Genomic DNA, 24,260 nt, shown 5'->3' on the forward strand with positions numbered 1-24,260 from the left:
AGCTGCCTCCAGCTGTGGTAAAGTTCCATGGTTATCCTCTGGTACCATGCTCAAGAGGCCATTCTTCATGTGTGAGCCTGCACAGTAACTAACTGCCCTAGCAAAATCCTGTCCTCAGCCAATTTTTACATACATTTACTTTGCAACATGTGGCCTCCAGATGGTGATCAGGAGCATGAATCCTTATAACTGAGACTAGCCTTTGTGTCCTCACTAATTCGGCTAAAGCTAGTTAACCCACCGCCAATTGTGAAATGAACCTGTCTCTACTGGGCTGCAAGGCTCATCAGTTGGCAAAAGCAGACACTGTATGCAGCAAACACAAATTACCAGCTTTTCACTACCCAGGGCAAAAGGAAAACTTATCATTTTAAAAGCTACATTAGTTAGGTGCCCCACAACTAACCTAAATTTATTCTTGGAAAAACTCAGCAGGTCTGGCAGCATTGGCGGAGAAGAAAAGAGTCGACGTTTCGAGTCCTCATGACCTAAGGGTCATGAGGACTCGAAACGTCGACTCTTTTCTTCTCCGCCGATGCTGCCAGACCTGCTGAGTTTTTCCAGGTAATTTTGTTTTTGTTTTGGATTTCCAGCATCCGCAGTAGTTTTTTGTTTTTATTTAAATTTATTTTTCTTCACCACCTTAAAAAAATAATAAATGAACACTAATTTCACAATTGGAAGTTTCAAGACATGGTACTTTTTACTTGAACACATTTGGCTTTACAACTTTGCAAATTGCCAGTTATAAAGTAGTTAAAAAAAAACAGGATCACGAGGAGAAATAGTTAACAGTAATTAACGATCACGCGCAAAACATCAAAACATGTAACATTCACATAAATATGTTACTCTAATCCTCAAACGCTTCTCTGCGAAATTAGAAAGTGAAAAAGTACAACTGCACAAGGGGTTACTTCTAACCTTGCAACTGCTGCTCCAGCTCCTCAATCCGTTCTTCATACTCTGCAAGCTCAACCCTATGCCGGAGCGTGAGGCTGTTTAGTTTCTGGCGATGTATGTCCTGCAGAGCAGACAGCTCGTGCTGATGTTCATCAATCTCCTGACTAAGCTGCTTCTTCACCTCCTATAATAATTAACCAGCTGGATATCATTAGAGCTGTACCAGCCAATTATGACCATAATCAGAATATCTTATGAGGAACATGAATCATGAACTGAATGATTCCAATTTAACTGGGAAGTGGGGCAAAATGTTCATTCAGCGCTTCCTACACAATACTACAGCATAATCAGAGTGCTGAGGCTTACAGACCATTATATTTTCATACAAGGGATCATGTGCATGCTTTTCCACAGACAAAATTAAGAGCTCTCTGATATTAAACGGATTCTGAACATAAACCTATGCAGACTGAAGCGCACTCCTCAGTATCAACCACTGACTGGAGGGTGCGGACACCAGGTGAGGATCAAATTGGATTTATTGGTGATGCCGCTAAAACAGTATTAAAATTATAACAGTCACATGAGTGAAGTACCAAGTGACTGAATGCCAGCAACCATGATATCAGCCGCACATAAGACAAAGAGAGGAAATAAAAGACACAGACACAGGTACAAATAGAACCATCATGATTTCAACAGTAGCATCCTCATACTTTGACATTATTTATTAAGCTGACTGCTGGAACTTAGGTCATTCTTAGCGGTTTAGTAAGAAATTTGTTTGAAAAGTTCTTACCTCGATTGTCTTTTGCAATTTGTAGTTATCATCCTGACCAGAGCTAACTGTCCCTTGACCCTTGGGTGCCTAAAAATAAAGTTTATAAAGTTAACTTTTCCCCAAGACGACACTGTGCACCCTAGCGCAAGCATTCAACAAGATCTGGATTAAATATGGAAGTGGCCATTCAGTCTGCTCTTTCCATCACAACATGTACAAGCTCAGCAACTTCATAGAAGGAATATTAAAACCACAGAAAGCTTACAGCATAGACTCAACCAGGATGATGCATTAAGTTATGAATCAAGATGTTTAGTGCTGGGAAAATATCCATCTGAGCACAGAAGAGCAAGAGGAGATTTAATAGAAGCTTTTAAAATTATGATTGGGTTGGATAGAGTGAAAGAACATTTGTTCTGGTTGGGAAGTCAATGGCAAGGGGTTATCAATTTAAAGTGGTCACTGAGTGGTTAGGAGAAATGTCTTTACATAGAGGGATGTTGGAGTATGGAGTGCTTTGTTACTGAGGGTGATTGAAACAGCATTTTTCCTTCAAGGGAAAAATTATTAATATTTAAAACAGAGGAAGATAGTGAGCTATAAGGACAGCCTGGAGCAGTGATATTGGATTTCAACTGCTTCAGTGAAATGTAGTGGAGACATGGTGGCAAAACGTCTTGCTTGTGTGCTGGACCTTCGTGGATTCTATTTTAAAGGGAGGTGAACAACCAAAAACATATCGTTCCAGAATGTAGAACTCTATAATGTCACAATTGAGCAGAAAATCCTAGGCGCTATTCATACCAATTATTCATCCTTGCCCGTTAAAGTCCAAAGGCAGTAATCACAAAAAAACTATAACAATGGTATTCTCATCCTCACGGAATCATACCTAACAAATAATGTCCCAGGCACCACCATCACCATCCCTGGGTATGTCCTGTCCTACCGGCAGGACAGGCCCAGCAGAGGTGGCGGCACAGTGGTATACAGTCGGGAGGGAGTTGCCCTGGGAGTCCTCAACATTGACTCCGGACCCCACGAAGTCTCATGGCATCAGGTCAAGCATGCGCAAGGAAACCTCTTGCTGATTACCACATACCACCCTCCCTCAGCTGATGAATCAGAGCTCCTACATGTTCAATACCACTTGAAGGAAGCACTGAGGGTGGCAAAGGTGCAGAATGTACTCTGGGTGGGGAATTTCAACGTCTATCACCAAGAGTGGCTCAGTAGCACCACTACTGACCAAGCTGGCCAAGTCCTAAAGGACACAGCTGCTAGACTGGGTCTGCGGCAGGTGCTGAGGGAGCCAACAAGAGGGAAAGACATACCTACCTGCCTGCCACAGATGCATCTGTCTATAACAGTATCACTTTTCACATGGAGGATACCCTCTATCATGTTGCGTGGCACCACCACCGTGCTAAATGGGATAGATTTTGAACAGATCTAGCAACTCAAGACTGGGCATCCATGAGGCACTGTGGGCCATCAGCAGCAGCAGAATTGTACTCGAACACAATCTGTAACCTCATGGTCAGGCATATCCCCCACTCCACCATTACTGTCAAGCCAGGGGGTCAACCCTGGTTCAATGAAGAACGCAGGAGATCATGCCAGGAGCAGCACCAGGCATACCTTAAAACGAGGTGTCAACCTCGGGAAGCTATGACACAGGACTACTTGCGTGCCAAACAGCATAAGCGACAAGTGATAGACAGAACTAATCAATCCCACAACCAATAGATCAGGGAGTCCTGCCACATCCAGTCATGAATGGTGGTGGACAATTAAGCAACTCACTGGAGGAAGAGGCTCCACAAATATCCCCATCCTCAGTGATGGAGGAGCCCAGCATAGCAGATCAAAAGATAAGGCAGAAGCATTCGCAACAATCTTCAGTCAGAATTGCCGAGTGGATGATCCATCTCGGCCTGCTCCAGAGGTCCCCAGCATCACAGATGCCAGTCTTTAGCCAATTCGATTCACTCCACATGATATCAAGAAACGGCTAAAGACACTGGATATTGAAAAAGGTTATGGGCCGTGATAATATTCCGGCAGTAGTACTGAAGACTTGTGCTCCATGACTTGGTGTGTTTCCCAGCCATGCTGTTCTAGTTCAGCTACAACACTGGCATCTACCCGGCTATGTGGAAAATTGCCCAGGTATGTCCTGTACACAAAAAGCAGTACAAATCCAACCCTGCCAATTACCGCCCCATCAGTCTACTCTCAATCATCAGTAAAGCAATGGAAGGGGTCATCAACAGTGCTATCAAGCAGCACTTGCTTAGCGATAATCTGCTCACTGACGCCCAGTTGCAGTTCCACCAGGACCACTCAGCTCCTGACCTCATTACAGCCATGGTTCAAACATGGACAAAAGGGCTGAACTCCCGAGGTGAGGTGAGAGTGACTGCCCTTGACATCAAAGCAGCATTTGACTGAGTGTGGCATCAAAGAGCCCGAGCAAAACTGGAGTCAATGGGAATCAGGGGGAAAACTCTCCGCTGGTTGGAGTCATACCTAGCACAAAGGAAGATGGCTGTGCTTGTTGGAGGTCAGTCATCTCAGCTCCAGGACATCAATGCAGGAGTCCCTCAGGGTAGTGTCCTCGGCTCAACCATCTTCAGCTGCTTCAACAATGACCTTCCTTCCATCATAAGGTCAGAAGTGGGGATGTTCACTGATGACTGCACAATGTTCAGCACCATTCGCGACACCTCAGATACTGAAGCAGTCTATGTCCAATTACCATTACTGAATCCCCCATTGTCAACATCCTGGGGTTTACCATTGACCAGGAACTGAACTGGACTAGCCATATAAATACTGTGGCTACAAGAGCAGGTTAGAAGCAAGGAATTATGCGACGAGTAACTCATCTCCTGATTCTCCAAAGCTTGTCCACCATCTACAAGGCACAAGTCAGGAGTGTGTAGGAATACTCCCCACTTGCATGGGTGAATGCAGCTCCCACAACACTCAATCAGCTTGACATTGTCCAGGACAAAGCAGCTGACTTGACTGGCACCACGTCCACAAACATTCACTCCCTTCACCACTGATCACTAGCAGCAGTGTGTACCATCTACAAGATGCACTGCAGGAATTCACCAAGGCTCCTTTGACAGCACCTTCCAATCCCATGATCACTACCATGGACAAGGGCAGCAGATAGATGGGAACACCACCACTGGAAGTTCCCCTCCAAGTCACTCACCATCCTGACTTGGGAATATATTGCTGTTCCTTCACTGTCACTGGGTCAAAATCCTGGAACTCCCTCCCTAGCAGCACTGTGGGTGTATCTACACCACAGGGACTGCAGCAGTTCAAGAAGGCAAATGTGATAGACCACCATCTTCTCAAGAAAAACTAGGGATGGGCAATAAATGCTGGCCCAGCCAGCAAAGCCCACATCTCGTTAATTTTTTAAAAAAATCTTAAATCATCTACATTCACTATCTTGGAAATGGCATCAAACACCTGCATTCCTTTACCTAATCATTCAAATTTCTCCACGTTTACTCCATTGGGGGATTCAGTTGTGTAGTGGTAATGTCACTGGACTGACAATCCAGAGGCCCAGACTAATAAACTGGGAAACACGGGTTCAAATCCCACCATGGCAACTGACAGAATTTAAATTCAATTAATTAAACTTGGAATACAAAGTTAGCCTCAGTAATGACAATCATGAAACTATCAATCGGTTCGACAATGTCCTTTAGGGAAGGAAATCTGCCGTCTTTACCGGGTCTGGCCTACATGTGACTCCAGATCCACAGCAATCTGGTTTACTCTTAACAACTCTCTGAAAAGGCCTAGCAAGCCTCTCAGTTCAAGGGCAATTAGGGATAGGCATCAATTGCTGGCCTTGCCCATGAAAGAATAAACATCCCATGAAAGAATAAATAAAAAGGTATGTTTTCACTTCTGGATCTGCCCCAGAGGATATTTCCAGTTTTTGTATTGACTTAATATTAAGTTGCATGTTTGGATCAAAATTACATCCAAATCTGTTGTATAGGGTGATAGTGTGCCCATCCTGGTTGGTCAGTGTGGAATAGCACTTGTTACCAATGTTCCCATGCTTCAAATAATGGGCTTACCTCAGAGAATACAGAACACAAAAAACATTCAGAACTCCAAGCTGGCTGAGCACTGGCATTCAAATGTACTAACCACACAGATAATGAAGCAGCATGGGAAATCTGATAAAACTGCATCAACAATTATCTAATTGTTCCATTTTATGCTTGATTACCTGCATGATGGCATACACTGACCTGTGCTAGCGCTTTCCAATGGGCAACATCAGCTTCCAACCTGGAGACCTCTTTGGAAAGCCTGTTGATCTCTTGCTGGGACCAGATGACATCTCCAAAATCCATGGTATCTCCATGAAACGTGGACGTGCGAGACATGTCCACAGGCAGAAAGGCAGTGGAGGCTGTGCTTGAGGTAACACCAACTTGTGATGACTGAGCAGCAGATTGGAGCTTCTGTACTTGATCCTGTAAGGAATTTTGTCTGGCTTTCAAATGGCTTATTGTAACCTTAAAAAGGACAAAATAATGAATCAGGCAGCCAGCCACATCCACTGAGCTGGATTAAAAATCAATTCTAAGCAAGCTAAAACTGCAACTGACAAGCAACATTCACATCACAGAAGTGTCACAAAGTGATCACTGAGAACAAGAGAAAACCCAGCCATTTCCCCATCACTGGCAACAACACCCCCTTTGCAGTCCCCAACAATCAACATTTATAGGCTGCCTTGATCAAAAGCTGAACAGAATCACCAAGCCTGATAGAGAATGGAAAATGAATCAACAGTAGCTGCCTACTGACAGGGGTTAAGAAATTTCACACTATTTCTCGTATGGGATGAATATGAAGCAGGTTCCTTCTGTTCTCTAGCTGCACTGATATAATTTGACAAAGGGAATGAGTACTTTTTCTGCCCAATGCACCCTATTGCAATGTCACACTTGGAGGAGAACTGGAGGAAAAGCCAATCTTATGTGAGAAGCCCACCACCTGCACTCAACTGTCAGTGGCAAGGCATACTTGCGATACAAATGTGAGTAAGTGTGCCCCACAATTCAATTAAGTATATTTAAGAATTTCCAAATAAAACTGTTAGGGATACCTTGCCTTGGTTGCTTCCAGGAATCTTTCTGGAATTTAACCAGTTAAAATCATGGCATTTACTCTCACGGCAATTTCACTCTATTGCTCAAGCCACAACCACCCTACCTGTTGGAGGCATTGTAGTTTGCAGATTATCAGAAATCAATTAAAAAAGTTATCAGCACTCAGCATCAAGTAAGCATCTCCTGCTGCCAATGAACCTGCTTAACTCAACAACATCCTAGAATAAGAGCTGCCTGCCCTAGCTACTAAATTGTTGAATTTGCCGGAGGATTGACTTGGTTCTAGCTCCTCATTGCCAGCTGTCTCGTCCTGGAGGCAACCTGAAAGAGGCCTTATGTACCTCTCCAACAGGGCGGACAAAATTTAATTATTAGAATATTACAATGGGGTTAATAAGTTTTTTTTCCTGATAGTTCCAAACATTTACTATCAATCTTTGGTGTTTTTGTTGCTAGTGATACTTTCTAGTTTTTAAAAAGGTAGATATCACTTTCCACTGCAATCAAGAGGAGGGGCAAACACCCTGTCAGTACCATCCTGAACCAGTCCGAAAAGGATATTACAACAGTCAGATGACACTTCTCCCCAGCTGATAAAGCAGTGCTTGGCCTCTACTTGGCACCTCCAAACAATGGGACAGGTGAAATTGATAGATAGATAGATAGAAAGTGCAAATCTGCATTCTACTATCTGATTCCATTTGTCGTGTCACCTCATTAAGCCTAATCAGGTGCCATCAGCAGTTTAGTTGGCTATATGATCCAATATCAAGCATAGTTCAAGCCTGGACTGAAAGATGGAATTAGAATTTTAAAAGGTCCACTTTTATTCCTCACCATTAGCTGTACAGAAATACAAACTAGTGAAGAAATCAAATAAAAATGTTACTAAGTTCCTGAAACACTCAGTGCTTGCCATGCAGGGGCACAATCACATAATAATGCTTACAAAATGTACTGTCTAGAGGCAAAAAGAATGCTAAGCCCTGGTTAATTCAGATTCTATTATAACAGTGATAACGTTGAGCTTTTAAACTAGCCTGGGGCTGTGCATTAACTAATAATTTTGGTAATTAAAATCTAGTCACTGTGACAAATTGACTATTCAAATATAATAAATTATGAATAAAGTCCAATTTCCTGGTTATGTGTGCTCATCCTCTGACTACACAGTACATGGTTTTTGAGCCAACATTTACAATCCATTGCCCTTCCTCTTGATAATTTCACCACATGCCTCCAATGCAATCCACTTCAGCAGTTCAGATCCAAATAATATAATTGTGTATTTTTTTTTAAAAAATCAAATAAAGCCATTTGTTATATAGGAAACAGATCTAGGATTCTAAAATTAAAACATGGGAAAATATATTTTTATTTTAGAAACAACAATTCACACACACTATACGAAATGACTCTAAGTTTCTTTATCCATATCAGTCTGGCTGAGCCAGACTCAGGGGTGAAGAAGAGAAAAGGAAAGCTGTGTTTGAATTTGGACTCTGATATTATTCCGGAGAAAGAAAATCCACATGCATGAAATCAATAGCAATGATGATGATGTGACTTAGTCAGTTAATCAGTGAGTAACTGAAAGGTTCCAGATTTGATCTGCGGTGTGTGCTAAGGTAGTTGAGATAACTAACTGTTAGGGATGCTGCAACTGATCTTATTTAAGCCCAACTGGGGAAGGAAAAGCAACATCCGGTAGGGCTCCAGAACCAATCACAGCCAGTAAACCAAGGGTGGAAGAGCCAGTCATTGGGTGAGGATAGGATCTGTCAAATGCATAATGCTTCTTTAATAGCCTGCCAACACTCTTCTGTCTATGTTCACGCATGAAAGATGATCATTCTGACAAACAGTGAAGACAGACTACTATCCACAGAGAAAGCCCCCTCCCATTAAACAAAAACCTCAACATCTTTGGGTGAGGGGAAAATAACAGGTGGAAAAAAAAGGAAGAAAGTTAAACTGCTGCTGCAGTCTTTTTCTAACAATGCACTTCACAATTCACTTGGCCTTGGAACAAGAGGCTCTATTGTAAGGGAACAGAAATGCATAAAACCTTTGACCTACTTCTTTCTGCTGTAGTTGGTTTCTGTATTCTGAAGATAGGTGCTTTATCTGGAGCTCTGCTGCTGCCTCTTTCTCTTCTAGGTCCGAGTAAAGTTTCTTCAACCGCTCATACTAAAATTGGAAAATAAATCTATTTAAAAAAACAAGAAGGAGCACATGCAGATATGTGAAGGGTTTCCTAATCCACATAAAATGAAAGCACTGTGCCAGCTTTCTTCACTGAAGTAATCATTAAGAGGTTCGGGGAATGTAGGTTTAAATTCCAACATTAGCTTCTAGAAGATAACTTTTACAAGTGCTAACATCCTACTTTTTCCATGGGCCAATTACAGAGCAATTTTGACAGCTCAAAGGTCTAAGCGGCAGCCATCCTGGAGAAAAAGGGGCTAGGCAAAGATGGGCTGCTCAGGTAGATCTTGACTGAAAGCTCGAACGACAGCCTGGAAATGTAGCGTTTGTTACCCTTCTTTTTCTTCCCGCCTATTCACTGAGCTCAATTGTGTCTCTCTGTTTCAGTGCAGGCAGTAAAAGATTGCATGTTAGAAGCCAATGCACTTGAACATGCGACTATATTTGATTCTAATGGTGTATTCGTACTCCACAAACTCAGAATAAATGTGAAGCCAAAACTGTGTTGCACAAATGCCATCTTTGAGCAGATAAGTTGGATGTGATGACCTGACTGACTCTGAAGTGCAGCAAAGCTCCCCGATCCAGGGAATCTTATTCTCCTTCACTCCAATGTTCTCAGGTCCTGACACTGGGGTCAAGCATGCAGTGAAATTACAGTGACCACCTGCACTGGCTGCCTGACTCCAGTTTCATTTGTTGGTGTATGCAGAGTGGAGTTCACTGCGTCAAACAATTTTGAATTAAGAGTGGACTAAGTTAAATGGTCTGAATATTTATATTTTTTAATGCAGTAAAGTGCTACTTCCCTGCATTTTTACATTGCTTAATTGAAATTATTTAATAAGTCAATTCTTTTCACCGCAACAAATTATGAATTATCAGGGGTAAACTGTTTTATTTTGCTAGCTACTGTGATCTTTTTTAAAAATGTTTTCTGACTTAACTATCAGAAATGTTTTTAAAATGTTAAATGCTCATCACACTGGAGCTCTTTTTGCCCTTTTACTACCACTTCGATCTATTTGGATAACAGAAATAATTAACGTTCAAGCTGATCAGCTATTGAAGAATCCATTTGCTCTTGAAGGAATCCTGTCTCCACCTCAAAGAAAGGCAGCCATATATCTGAAAAGTGAACCTTAAGGTCTTTTAAATTCTCCGTTTTGACCATTTCCATTCTAAGGTAGTAAAAAGAGTCCAGAGGAGTCAATGTTGATGTGACATTACATGGGAAACTCGGTTCCAAAATTTTTGGAATCGACTTCAACAGATTTGCCCTGTTTCGATATAGTTTGATATAAATTGAGGATTCTAGTGTTAGATTTTTTGCTGTGACTCACTTCTTCTGGGTATTTAACGTGCTGGCGAATAAAGTCAACTATGAGATTTAGCCCAAAAGTAAGAGTTTGATAGTGTGATATTTTCTAACTTTTGAAACAGACAGGAGAAGGGAGTGGGTGGCTCACACAATCTTATCTCCACTGCACCACACCATGGTAAAAGGGCAATTGTTAGTACAGTATGACACATCCCACTGTTATTCATAAGTGTGCAAGTTTTAGAATTATCAGATATGAGCCTGCTTTTGAAAATGTCTTTTTATGGTGAATATATGAATTGTAAATATAGGGAGAAAACCTGATTTTTTTAACAGATGTCGCAAGACTGATTAGCACATGTATCCAAATAGTAATAGTTCTATCCTATATCCTTAAATGTAGATGGACAAGTAATAAACATAAATAATTTGTAGTAAGTGGCATGTGACACTAGGCCAAAAGCCAATCAAGAGCAGCCAAAACAGGACACAGAAGATGCTGTCTGCAGAAACGTGAATATTCAGTCTATAACAAGTACTTAGTATCGGTTTGTTCCTCCAATGTTTTAAGAATAACTTAAAAACTGCATAATCCCCATGTCTGAAGTCCTAATTGTTCAAGTTAATCTTGTAATTTGTAGTGGTGATGGAAGCTGATCCATAAATAATATTAAAAAGGGGATTGGACAGGTACTTAAGGGAGAGGAGTTGCAGGGTTATGGAAAAAAGCAGGGAAAAGCCAGCACAGAAGTGATGGGCCAAGTGGCCTCTTTCTATGCTGTAAAGTTTCTATGATTCTATAATTTGTCAGCAAAATTCTTTCACTAATTAGTTTTTTAAATCGCTATTTAAGTCTCTAAAAATATGGTTTGTTGCATATAGCTTAGTGCTCGACTTTGGGGACAGTTAGTTTTCATTCAAACATCACGTTATCATTTAGGAATTATTCTAATTTTGCAGTCCATACCTTAGAATGAAGTTAAGGAATTAAAGTCTCAGGAACTGAATAATCATGCCAAGATTGCAAGAATTTCAACATGTGCTCCAGTGTAACACTTACATCTAGTCTTACATCTGACACAATCAATAGCATTAAAATATTAGGGCTGTGCACTTGTAAGTACTGACATTGAACTCATTTCAATCAGGGTTTAACATACAAAATCAATCTGTTCTCAGAGCACCAAAAGTGAATGGCCAATGTTTTAACAAACAGCGAAAATTGGGGTTTATTCTAAATGGTAACCAAAGTAGTGTCTTTTAAGGTTTTGTCAGCTAAGTGTCTGTAGCATAAAGCATTCACATACCAACCTCTGATTTCTGTGCTGAGTAAGCTGTTTCAACATCCTTCAGTCTGGAATTCGATACTTGTAGTTCGCTGGCAGCATCTGAAGTTCAAGCACACACAGCAATGGGCATTCATTTTCACATGGCTTATTGTTAGGCCAGCAACATGATCTCTATCTTTAACAATTTTCATAATATTTTTCTGGTTTATTGTAAAATTGGTTTATGGGGGTAAGTATGGTTAGGTCTGTCTGTGTGTGATTTAATTACATTTGGAGTAAAGTAGACTGCAGGCTTTGATTCATCAAAAGAAGCTAGGTGCTTGATATGATAATGGGTAGACATGGATGTTGGCTTAGCATTTAAGATGTGAAGGGAATTTACATTTTTAGAAAGATGAAGAGAGATTTGGATTTCAAAGTGATCTCAGTCTGTTTATAAATAACCATATAAGCAAGGTTAAGGAATGTGTTTATTTTTCCCAAAGGTTACTGACAATAAATAGTAGCAACATGAAAGTTTTTATATTGTGAGGAGGATACAGTTTCAAACACATATAAAACAATAAAATTTACATATTAGAAGAGCAAAACATATATAAAGGAGAATGAAGCTACGTGTCAGAAGAAGGCATTGAGAGATCTAACAGAAGCGTGTGAAATAGCCTTAATGAAGCCTCCAGTATTTGTGCAGAAGTCTGCTGTCTACCGAAACTGAAGCTAGGAAAAGGTTATTTGGAACTCCACTGTCCAGGGTATTGCATTAATTTGCTGGATCTGTTTAACATCTATAATCTATGTTTGGACCATTGCCTTAAAGAGGGTGTAACTGGGAGTCAGGTTAATTTGGAATTTTAGGAGTATTATAGTAGTAATTTGTAGTCCTATGTATGTGCTTAAAATCTTTTCTTTTGTTAACAAACATTTTAATTTAGTTTTTTAAATGATCTCTAAAAGTCTTGGTGGAGTTATTACTTCTGAATTCAGTGCATGCATCTCGAAATAAATACAAATTGCTAATCCATTGTGATAACGCGATCAGGTTTCCCTCATGGATTTGATCTGCCTGGCACACATCATCTACCACATCATAACACTGACAGAACAGTATTCCATTAAAGCAAGAATATACAAAATTAGAAATTCTTCACTTCAATCTAAAAACATGTTTTCTTAAAAGAAAAAACAGCTTGACCAAGCGGGCTACATGCACCAATGTGAACAAAATATCACTGGGGGTGGGAAAACATCAAGAATTTTATCATTTTCATTCCACTCTGAGGAAGCCACAGACCTCTGTGTGCTGCTGCCTGCTGGCAGCTGAGGCAAGCTTGAAAATCACACTGCACTGAGTGTCTGGAGGAGTACTAGTACACTACCAACTTGAAGATCAAGGCCAGGAGACGAATGAGAACACTATCAAGTTCTCTTCCAAGTCGTGCACCATTTAACTTGGAACTATGTCGTCGTTTCATCATCATCACTGAGTCAAAATCCCGGAACTTGCTCCCTAACAGCAGAATAGGTGTACCTACACCACATCAACTGCACCGGTTCAAGAAGGTGGCTCAACCCCATCGACTTCTCAAAGGCAGTTAGGGATGGGCAACAAATGGCACATTCCATGAATGAATATAAAAGGAACTCTCGTGCCTGTGTGAATTATTTCTCAAGGGTCAGATATGAGGTTCTGGAGGGCTGATAAATTAGTTAGATTTATAATTTAATCCAATTTACCACAATACCGATCACAGGTAGCACCTCGCAACTATGAAAGGTATAACTCGAAGTGGCAACCTGTGGGAACCCTTGCCATGTGTGGGAACCAAAATGCTCCAAATGCAACTGTTCCAAAGCCTTTTACAGCCTAATTAAAAGGTTCTTATTTTTATATGCACTGTGCTAGCAATACAACCTGAAATGCCTTGTTCTAGCAATACAACCTGAAACCTTCCTAATAATCATACTGCCATGCAGCCTTCGATGATTTCTAATAATCCACAGCTTCTTCGATTGATCTATTAGTGGGTACATTTGTATCACAGAAACATATCTGGAGTTTTGCCAAATACAAAAACTTAAATTCCACACTGAAAGCCATAGAACCACTGTCAGCGCAGAACATCAGTCAGCACTTTGTGCTGGCTCTTTTCTATAGTAATTCGAGACTGATCCCACTGCCCCACTCTCACCACAGTCAAATATCTTCCCCCGCTTCAAACATTTATCTATACCTTCAATAAAAGGTACAGTGATGTCTATTGCAAACATTCACTGGAACAAAGCATTCCTTGCTGAACAAACCATCTTTATTAAAAAAAAATTCTAAAAGTCCCAGTAACAATTTTAAATCTATGACCTCGCCCCACCACAGAAAATGTTCTTCCCTTATTCGCTCTCTCAAAATCTTTATAAATTTTAATAACCTCTATTAAATTTCCTTTTGCCTTCTCTGCTCAAGTAGAAATAATCCCCCAAGTATTGCAAGTCTCGACTCATAACTATAGGCTCCCATCCCTCGTATTTTGCTGATGAGTATACTTTAGTTTCTCAATCTCTTTGATGTTCCTTCTGTGATCTCACAAAATTATACTCAGCATTGTAACTATGGACGAAGCCATTTTTTGCACAAATTATTTTTTTCTTCACTCTTGTGCTCAGTGCCCTTATGAATAAACCCCAAAATGCTACTGGCACTCCGTGGCTTTGTGCACTTTCAGACAATAATGGACATGAGCCCATGGGTTCATTTTGATCCATGAAGCATGCATTCTATTATAAATGCCCTCACTTTGACAATATGCATTATCTTTACTTGGCACTATCTTGGGATAGCGAAAATCACTAAATATTATTGCACAATTGTGCTTGTATAACCCCTCCTCTTATCTAAATTCCTCCATATCATTCTACAGAGTATGCTCTCATTCCTCGTTTCGGCTCCCAAAATATATTACCTCAAACTTGTCCACATAAAATTGAAATTGCCACCTTTGTCCATTCCAAAAATTATATCTTCCTGAGCTCTTTACAGTGCACGAATTATTTGCTACACCTCCTCCATCCCATCAGCAAATTTTGAGATCACGATCTCTCTGCCCAAATCCAAATCATCTATATATCTCGAGGACAAAGGTAAATAGAACAGCTTGGTTTTTATTTCTCCACAGAACTCTTTGATGCACTATTTTTCACTTTCTGGAATATATTGTTATGTTGCATATTATTTATCTCAAATTTGAAGATTTTCCACAGCGGATCTGTTGACCTTTTTGTTAATTTGCTTGCTTAGCTAATTCAGGTCGGATCCTTTATCAGCTTACTGAACTTTCTCTTTTACCATCCTAATATTTGACCCTTCAGTATCCACCTCTATTCTTATATTGAACCAAATAATGTTATGACCATTATTTCTCAATCCGTGTCCTATTCACACTTCACTTCATTTCCCAGAACTAACACAATGTTTCTTCCTTTCCTGCGCTTGAAACATTTTGACTCCTTGAAGCAGTCCTGAATACATATTCTAAAAATGTGTCCCACTTTGACAACATGCATTGCACTCTATTTTGGGATAGTTAAAATCACCTGATATTTTTGTACTGTTGTTCTTGTATGTCCTGCTGAATTGTCTGCGAACCTCCCCTTCTATACTATCTCCATTGCATGGCAGTCTATAATACAGGTTAAAATTTGTTCTATTTCCTTTACGACTTCTAAAGTTAGCCCATAAGAATTTGGTCATGACGCAATTATCTAGGCCATTCTTATATTCTATGATTAGCTCAGCACAGAAGTATAGATTGGGGAAATATTGAGCAGGGCATCCCATGGTCTGAGGATACATAACACTATTTAAACTTCAGGTTCATACAGTTATCCTACCAAGCCAGGGAGAGCAGGGAAACATGTGGATACAACTGGAGTCTGCCTGCCACACATTACTCTCAGAAGGTATTGGTCTCAAATCAGTGTCTATGTTATAACTCCAATAGTAAGGGAATCACACATTAATTATGCAGGGAAATCCATTTTCAAACTGGGAATGCAAATATTACAAATACAGAGAAGCTGCTAAATTGTGATTCCTCAAATCTATGAAGTGACTGTAGCCCTGGCTGAGTGTGAAAGTTGTGTGTTCATGGCGCTCGATGGAATGAGCATGCAATCTCTGCCAAAATGTCAGTGCAGTATTGAGGAAGTGCTTCAATGTCAGAGGTGCCATCTTTCAGGTGAGACATAAACATACATTCTTCCCAGGTGGTCAGAAAGGAAAATCTGAGAAATGCAGGGAGTTTTCCTGATGTCCAGTCAACACTTCTCTCTCAACTAGCACCACCACAAATCTAGCCATTTGTCTCAATTGTTCTTTGTGGAACTTCTGCCGAGCACAAATTGGATGCTGCATTTTTATAGATGACAACAGTGCTTGTTATGAACGACGCAGTTGGTAAAGCGGAGATATTTTAAAAATCCCAAAGGGAATCTTTAAACAACTGTCAAAACCAATAATTTTAAGTGTTATGTTTGAGATGCGACTCTAAATTCAGGAATAAGACTACTGGTTCTCGAGGTTTAATGTAAAACTAAATGAAACATTTTATTAATTTACACAGGTTAAAATATATGTACACATGGCTACAAATTGCTACTATCACAACTTTTAAATTCCCAAACTAATCTCCATTAAGGCAACAGCAACCCACAGACTTAACCAAACACCAGGCAAAGCATTTTCACCGTACAAATGAGGTTCTTTTCACTATGGAGCCAGTTGGAGGCTTGAAGCTGCCTTTTGATCTTACATTGCCTCTGCTCTGCACAACCCAAATACTATTGAAGTTATAGATACCACCAGTGATTGAATTCAAATTCTCATCGTCCCACCAGTCTCTTTGAACTTTACCTTTTAACAATGAAACCCCATTCATTGTACCAAATTTTATTAGTAATATAAACATATTGCTTGGTAGCTGCTAGAAAGGCATCAAGTTTTCACCCCACTTCTTGAGTGTTCTATTCAAAAAATGCAAATGTAGGCTATCTCCCTTCCAGATCAAAACTAGTACCCATTAAAGCACCCAGACTTTAATCCAATTAAGACAGACCCGCAGACTATGATGTCGACATGACATGAGTCGTCTCAATTTCTCTGCTCCTCTCACCCACTCTAACCTGTCTCTTTCTGAACTTGCCGCACTCCGTTCTCTCAGGTCCAACCCTGACTTTGTCATCAAACCTGCTGACAAGGGTGGTGCTGTTGTTGTCTGGTGCACTGACCTCTACCTTGCAGAAGCTGAGCGTCAACTCGCAGACACTTACTCCTACTTCCCCCTGGACCATGACCCCACCACTGAACATCAAGCCATTGTTTCCAGGACTGTAACTGACCTCATCTCCTTTGGAGATCTTCCCTCCACAGCTTCCAACCTCAGTGCCCCATCCGCGGACAGCCCGCTTCTACTTCCTACCCAAAATCCACAAACAGGACTGTCCCGGCAGACCGATCGTGTCAGCCTGTTCCTGCCCCACGGAACTCATTTCTTGCTATCTTGACTCCATTCTCTCTCCCCTTGTCCAGTCTCTTCCCACCGACATCAGCGATTCCTCTGACACCCTACATCATATCAACAATTTCCAGTTCCCTGGCCCCAACCGCCTCCTCTTCACCATGGACGTCCAATCCCTCTACACCTCCATCCCCCACTGGGATGGTTTGAGGGCTCTCCGCTTCTTCCTCGAACAGAGGCCCGAACAATCCCTGTCCACCACTACTCTCCTCCATCTGGCTGAACTTGTTCTCTCACTGAACAATTTCTCCTTAAACTCCTCTCACTTCCTCCAAATAAAAGGTGTGGCTATGGGTACCCGCATGGGCCCCAGTTATGCCTGTCTCTTTATGGGGTATGTGGAACATTCCTTGTTCCAGTCCTACTCAGGCCCCCTCCCACAACTCTTTCCCCGGTACATCGATGACTGCTTTGGTGCTACTTCATGCTCTCGTCTGGATCTGGAAAAATTTATTAATTTTGCTTCCAATTTCCACCCCTCCTTCATTTTTACATGGTCCATCACTGACACTTCCCTTCCCTTCCTTGACCTCTCTGTCTCAATTTCCGGTGATAGACTGTCCACCAATATTCATTACAAGCCTACCGACTCCCACAGCTACCTTGAGTACAGCTCCTCACACCCCGCTTCCTGTAAGGACTCCATCCCATTCTCTCACGTCCATCGCCTCCGTCGCATCTGTTCTGATGATGCCACTTTCCAAAACAGTTCCTCTGACATGTCTTCCTTCACCGAGGTTTTCCACCCACAGTGGTTGACAGGGCCCTCAACAGTGTCCAGCCCATCTCCCGCGCATCCGCCCTCACACCTTCCTCTCCCTCCCAGAACCACGATAGGGTCCCCCTTGTCCTCATTTATCACCCCACCAGCCTCCGTGTTCAAAGGACCATCCTCTGCCATTTCCGCCAACTCCAGCATGATGCCAACACCAAACACATCTTCCCTTCACCCCCCCTGGCGGCATTCCGTAGGGATCGTTCCCTCCGGGACACCCTGGTCCACTCCTCCATCACCCCCTACACCTCAACCCCTCCCACGGCACCTTCCCATGCAACTGCAGAAGGTGCAACACCTGCCCCTTTACTTCCCCTCTCCTCACCATCCAAGGGCCCAAATACTCCTTTCAAGTGAAGCAGCATTTCACTTGCACTTCCCTCAATTTAGTCTACTGCATTCACTGCTCCCAATGCGGTCTCCTCTACATTGGAGAGACCAAACGCAGACTGGGTGACCACTTTGCGGAACACCTTCGGTCTGTCCGCAAGCATTACCCAGACCTCTCTGTCGCTTGCCATTTTAACACACCACCCTGCTCTCATGCCCACATGTCCGTCCTTGGCCTGCTGCAATGTTCCAATGAAGCTCAACGCAAACTGGAGGAACAGCACCTCATCTTCCGACTAGGCACTTTACAGCCTTCCGGACTTAATATTGAGTTCAACAAATTCAGGTCATGAACTCTTTCCTCCATCCCCACCCCCTTTCCAATCCTCTTTTTTCCAATAATTTATCATTTAAAAAAAATATATTTCTCTGTTCCCACCTACTTTTAAATTCATTTCGATCTATTGTTTTATCTCCACCTTTTAGCTGTCAGACCTGCTGAGTTTTTCCAGCTATTTTTGTTTTTGTTCCCGCAGACTAAACCTCTATTTAAAAAGAAAATATTTTCCAAAATATTATATACCTTAATAGCTTCATGACAGTGCTTGTAATTCAAAAGTACTCCACTAGCTGTAACCTAATCTGGAATGTCAAGAGAACATTCAGCTGTTACATAAATCATGTTCCTTCCTTCTTAATAAAAGAATTGCATAAAGCATGCGGGGTAAAAAAAGGACAAAGCTTTACAGCTATTTTTCAACTCTGTCTCTCCTCCCAGTACTGGTTGGTGATTCAGTGCTCTCAAATATCATTTTGAGGGATTTAGTGTTGTAGAGTTGAATGAAGCTGGTTGAAAAATTATTTCAGTCACAGTTCACTAAGGAGACCAAAATCCAGTCCCAAAATTGAATCTCGGCACACTTCAATAGCTGTTTCAAACGCATATTAACTGTTTAACATATTAAAGACTTGCATTTGTACAGCACCTTATTATGCCTCTCAGAAATGCCTCAAATTGCAGGCAAAACCATTTATTGGGTTAAAAATTGATCTAATATTGGGTATTAGGATAAATTATACAGGATTTGAGCCAGAAGTTTTACTCTTCACTGCCAACTTACCCAAATGTTTCTGGAAAACATTTCATTTGCTCGTAAAGGTTAAAATGAATCTGGTCAGAATTACAAGAATCACTCTCAGATATCATTCAAGGTGAGTTTCACTATTAAAGTCAGTCATAAAGTCCAATCACTAGGGGTTTACATCACCTATGGATTCTCCACGTTTGCAAATACACACTAGTTATTCTTTGCTATCACAGTATCAGTATTAGTCACACAATTATTTACAACAATTCAAAATTGGCTTTTACACTTAGACTACACATGCCTCATCTTGCACAATCACAGTTGTTGCCCTATGTACTCAAGGCTAAGATGTGGACAAATCTAATTATAAACAGACACTTCCATTCAATCTGACATAATTACGCTTATTATAAACCAGAAAAGCTATCACCGAAATAGTTGTCCATATCACACACATTTGGTACAAGTAGCAGTTTCAATTCAAGAATCTTGTCTAAAAAGGGACTTTAAATTCATATTATAATGCTGCTATTGAATTAAATTTGGGCACACAATGGATTAACTCCCCAAAACAAAGAGAATTCAGGATATAGATTAGATCCATCAGAAGCAGGAGTAATGGAAGTCATGAATAAAAATGTGTTTCTCACATATCAGTTTGAGACAATAGAGGTTATTAGCACATTGCAAAGAGATTTGCACAAAATGTCCGATGGCTGTCACCCACTGAGCACAGCAGGAGGCCAAGCCAAACCAGAGGGGGTTTCTGATCCAAAGCTGTAACTAGCTTAGTAACTCAGTGAGCCAATTTACAAGGAGAGCAGGTTTGGTGGGGGGGCGGGGGGAACACAAGCTGGCTCTTTAGTTTCATCTCAAGCTGAAAATCATTACTTTGTGACAGGTTTGAGTTTAAAACACAGAATGCAGGGGTTGGGGGCAGTGCTCTCTTCCTAAGTGAGAACCAGTCAGTTCAATGATACCGGCTAGTAACGTAAAGATTGGACTGCGTCAGGGGAAAGGCGTGCAGATGTGTCATTTTTGGTGATGCCGGAGGCAATTTGGAATATCACCAAAACCTGTATTCTGCTCAATTATACATTTCATGTGAAATGAATCAGCTTACTGGTTAGCCAGTAGCCCTGTCTCACTAGATTGCTCATCAGGTTTGCTTTCCAGAAGATGGGAAAACTGTACATAGGTCATACGAAAGTTCAGAGAACTCAGTATACACAACAAAAGGCCTTATATTTACAGCTCCGAATCACTTTATCCTATATCCAGATAGTGGGCTGCAAAGGTACTCTCCATATTATAGGAGAGAAAAACAAGAAATCATCTAACAACTCAAAATTAGCACCAAGTAGTGTAAGAGGAATCATGCTGTAAAATCACAAAACTGGGACTTATCTGGCTTCATTCACCTGTGCACACTTTCAGGGCTAACACAATTCCTTAAATTTTATGACTGCAATCAACTGAAATCACTGTTGAAATCAGTAACTGTAAATTGGCCATTTGCATTTCAGTCATCCTCAGTTACATTAGCTAAAGCAGTTTCATTTCTAAACATTAATGATTTGCTTTAAAAAAAACTTACCATTTGGCAGCAACTTATTCTTCCACGCATCCGCCCTCACACCTTCTTCTCCCTCCCAGAAACATGATAGGGTCCCCCTTGTCCTCACTTATCATCCCACCAGTCTCCGCATTCAAAGGATCATCCTCCGCCATTTCCGCCAACTCCAGCATGATGACACCACCAAACACATCTTCCCTTCACCCCCACTGGCGGCATTCCATAGGGATCGTTCCCTCCATGACACCCTGGTCCACTCCTCCATCACCCCCTACACCTCAACCCCCTCCCACGGTACCTTCCCATGCAACCACAGAAGATGGAACTTCTGCCCCTTTACTTCCCCTCTCCTCACCGTCCAAGGGCCGAAACACTCATTTCAAGTGAAGCAGCATTTCACTTGCACTTCCCTCAACTTAGTCTACTGCATTTGTTGCTCCCAATGCGGTTTCCTCTACATTGGAGAGACTAAACGCAGACTGGGTGGCCGCTTTGCAGAACACCTTCGGTCTGTCTGCAAGCATTACCCAGACCTCCCTGTCACTTGCCATTTCAACACTCCACCCTGCTCTCATGCCCACATGTCCGTCCTTGGCTTGCTGCATTGTTCCAGAGAAGCTCAATGCAAACTGGAGGAACAGCACCTCATCTTCCGACTAGGCGCTTTACAGCCTTCCGGACTGAATATTGAGTACAACAATTTTAGATCATGAACTCTCTCCTCCATCCCCACCCCCTTTCCGATTTTCCCCCTCCTTTTAGTTTTTTCCAATAAGTTATATAGATTTTTCTTTTCCCACCTATTTCCATTATTTTTAAATGTATTTCCATCCATTGTTTTATCTCTACCTTTTAGCCTTTTTCGATTCCTTCACCCCACCCCACCCCCACTAGGGCTATCTGTACCTTGCTTGTCCTGCTTTCTATCCTTAATTAGCACATTCCTTAGATAATATCACCACCTTCAACACCTCTTTGTCCTTTTGTCTGTGACATCTTTTGGTTATCTCCCCCTATCACTGGCCCTCTATCCAGCTCTTCTTGTCCCACCCCACCTTAAACCAGCTTATATTTCACCCCTTTTCTATTTTTCCTTAGTTCTGTTGAAGAGTCATGCGGACTCAAAACGTTAACTGTGTTCCTCTCCGCAGATGCTGCCAGACCGGCTGAGTTTTTCCAGGTATTTTTGTTTTTGTTTTGGATTTCCAGCATCTGCAATTTTTTGCTTTTATTCTTGTTTTAAACTATTAACACAGCTCAGCCAGAATTATTTGAATTCATTTTAAAAATGAAAAACAGCAAGGCACAAGAATAGTTATACTGCCATATCAAGCCTGCTCCTTTCACAAACCTTACTATGGAGTACACAAACCATCTCGAGACAGAGAAAGTTTTACATAAATATTCACAACTCCCCAAAGGATCATCACACAAAACTCCAAAATATTCTTCCATCTTCGTATTCCCAGGAGTCAATCCTAGTCTTCTACTATCCAAACAACCCTCCACATGCACAGGAAATACCTCCAAGGAAGTATGTGACCATCTCAGTTTATCCCCATAACCACTAATTTCATTCCTAACTTTTTATTCAGCCTCCTTTTCCTCTTCAATTCAAATGCTTTTGCTGGGAGTTCAGTTCCACATACTCATTACCCATTTGGGGAGGACAAGGGAAGAATGCCCACGGAAGAATTGGTTCTGATGAAAGGTCATGACCCGAAACCCATAAACTCGGTTTCTCTCTTCATAGATGCTGCCAAACCTGCTGAGTATTTCCAGAATTTTCTGCTTTTATTTCGGATTTTCAACAGCTACAGTATTTCATATTTAGATTAGTGTTTAATTCACTGCCACTTCTCTTCCAGGGATTCCTACTTTGAAGAAGTTCTGCTTTTCTCTTCAATGGGATTCCCATTTGTCTCTTTTACCTTGCTCACCTTCATTGCTTTCTATTTCCCTTCTCACGTTTGATCAGGTATCTACCAAAACCCACTTTCACAGCCACACTTCCATCCTCAGCAGTTATTGCACGTGGCTTCCAACTAAAATTCCACCCTTCATGTTTCAGATCCATCCACAATTACAGATATTTCCTAGACATTCAATACTCTCACTCTATCCTGAGATCCACACTCAGTGCTAGGCACTGCCGTATGAATAGTCTCAACCTGTCTCTTCAGCAGCGCCAATTCACTCTTGCTTCGCAGTTTCATCTCACCCTTCGTCTCATCAGAAGTTTCAAGAAATAAAAAACCTTTCCTCTTCCTTTCAGGTGTTAAGGATCAAAGCTTCAACAACTCATGGGTACCAACGCACCTCCAGATCGATCTTCCCCTTCACTTCCCTCCGATCCCATCCCTTCTTCTAATCTCATGCAAAGGTGCTGACGAAAAGTCAAGACCTGAAACGTTAACTGTTTCCCTCTTCCCAGATGCTGCCAGATCTGCTGAATAGTTCTAGCATTTTCTCTTTTTATTTCAGATTTGATTTCCAGCATCCAGAGTATTTAGCTTTTGGAAGAATGACTGTTGCCTTGTCTTAATTGAAAGCTGGTAATTTTAAATCTTCTAAATGTTGTGCTCACAGTGAAATAAGTAAAATAACCTGTCTTTTAAAACAAAGCTATATGTCAAAATATTCAAGGCCAGGGGCACATCCCATTTAATTTGGTCGAGTTTCACCACAATTGTTGAACCAAAGGTCTTCACTTCAGTCAACATGTCAACCAGGTGAATATGTTGAGATTCAAATCTCCTTTACCTCCCATCATTCACACTTCATTGAAAGCTGCATTTTCCATACTCCTGTCTGGAACGTGTACAAAGCCTTTGAAGTAGAACAACTGAATAGAACGTGCCAAGCATCCCTTGTCATCTAGTTCGCAAGCTGGCACTGAAATTGACTCTGTACGAGGGTGTTGATTTCGTCACCTCCATCACGAGAGTACGATTTGAAGAGCTCGATGCTGACCTCTTCCGAGGCACACTTGATCCTGTTGAGAAATCCTTGCGAGATGCCAAGATTGGCAGGGCTCAAATCCACTAGCACAGTGCTCCTCGGTTGGAGATCTGACCCACATGCAGGTTGACCACAGGTAGGAAAACTAGGGATTTCTAAAACAGTTGTCGTGGGATTTTTCTAAAATATCAATACAGAAGGGCTCAGAAAGAAGTGAGATGCTGTCATTCCATAATTCCAAAGAGACAGATGGTGAGAAAGATTAAAAGCTCATTTCACCCTGCAGAAAA

General features: G+C 41.4%; 1 protein-coding gene across 3 annotated transcripts in view; it reads right to left on the bottom strand.

Moving 5' to 3' along the window:
* trip11 (thyroid hormone receptor interactor 11) overlaps positions 1-24,260 on the bottom strand; it is a 108,471-nt gene that overhangs the window by 73,690 nt on the left and 10,521 nt on the right. For 2 of the 3 annotated variants that reach the window (XM_078562150.1, XM_078562149.1), the window contains exons 2-6: positions 11,696-11,772; positions 8,935-9,045; positions 5,986-6,255; positions 1,706-1,774; positions 925-1,087 (exon numbers count right to left, since the gene is read on the bottom strand). In XM_078562150.1, coding sequence (XP_078418276.1) covers positions 925-1,087; positions 1,706-1,774; positions 5,986-6,255; positions 8,935-9,045; positions 11,696-11,772 — 690 coding nt within the window. The remainder of the gene's footprint in view (positions 1-924; positions 1,088-1,705; positions 1,775-5,985; positions 6,256-8,934; positions 9,046-11,695; positions 11,773-24,260) is intronic. The other variant, XM_078562151.1, reaches the window with a different exon arrangement.

Source organism: Cetorhinus maximus, chromosome 18 (assembly GCF_964194155.1).
Source record: "Cetorhinus maximus chromosome 18, sCetMax3.hap1.1, whole genome shotgun sequence".
Taxonomy (NCBI): Eukaryota; Metazoa; Chordata; class Chondrichthyes; order Lamniformes; family Cetorhinidae; genus Cetorhinus; species Cetorhinus maximus.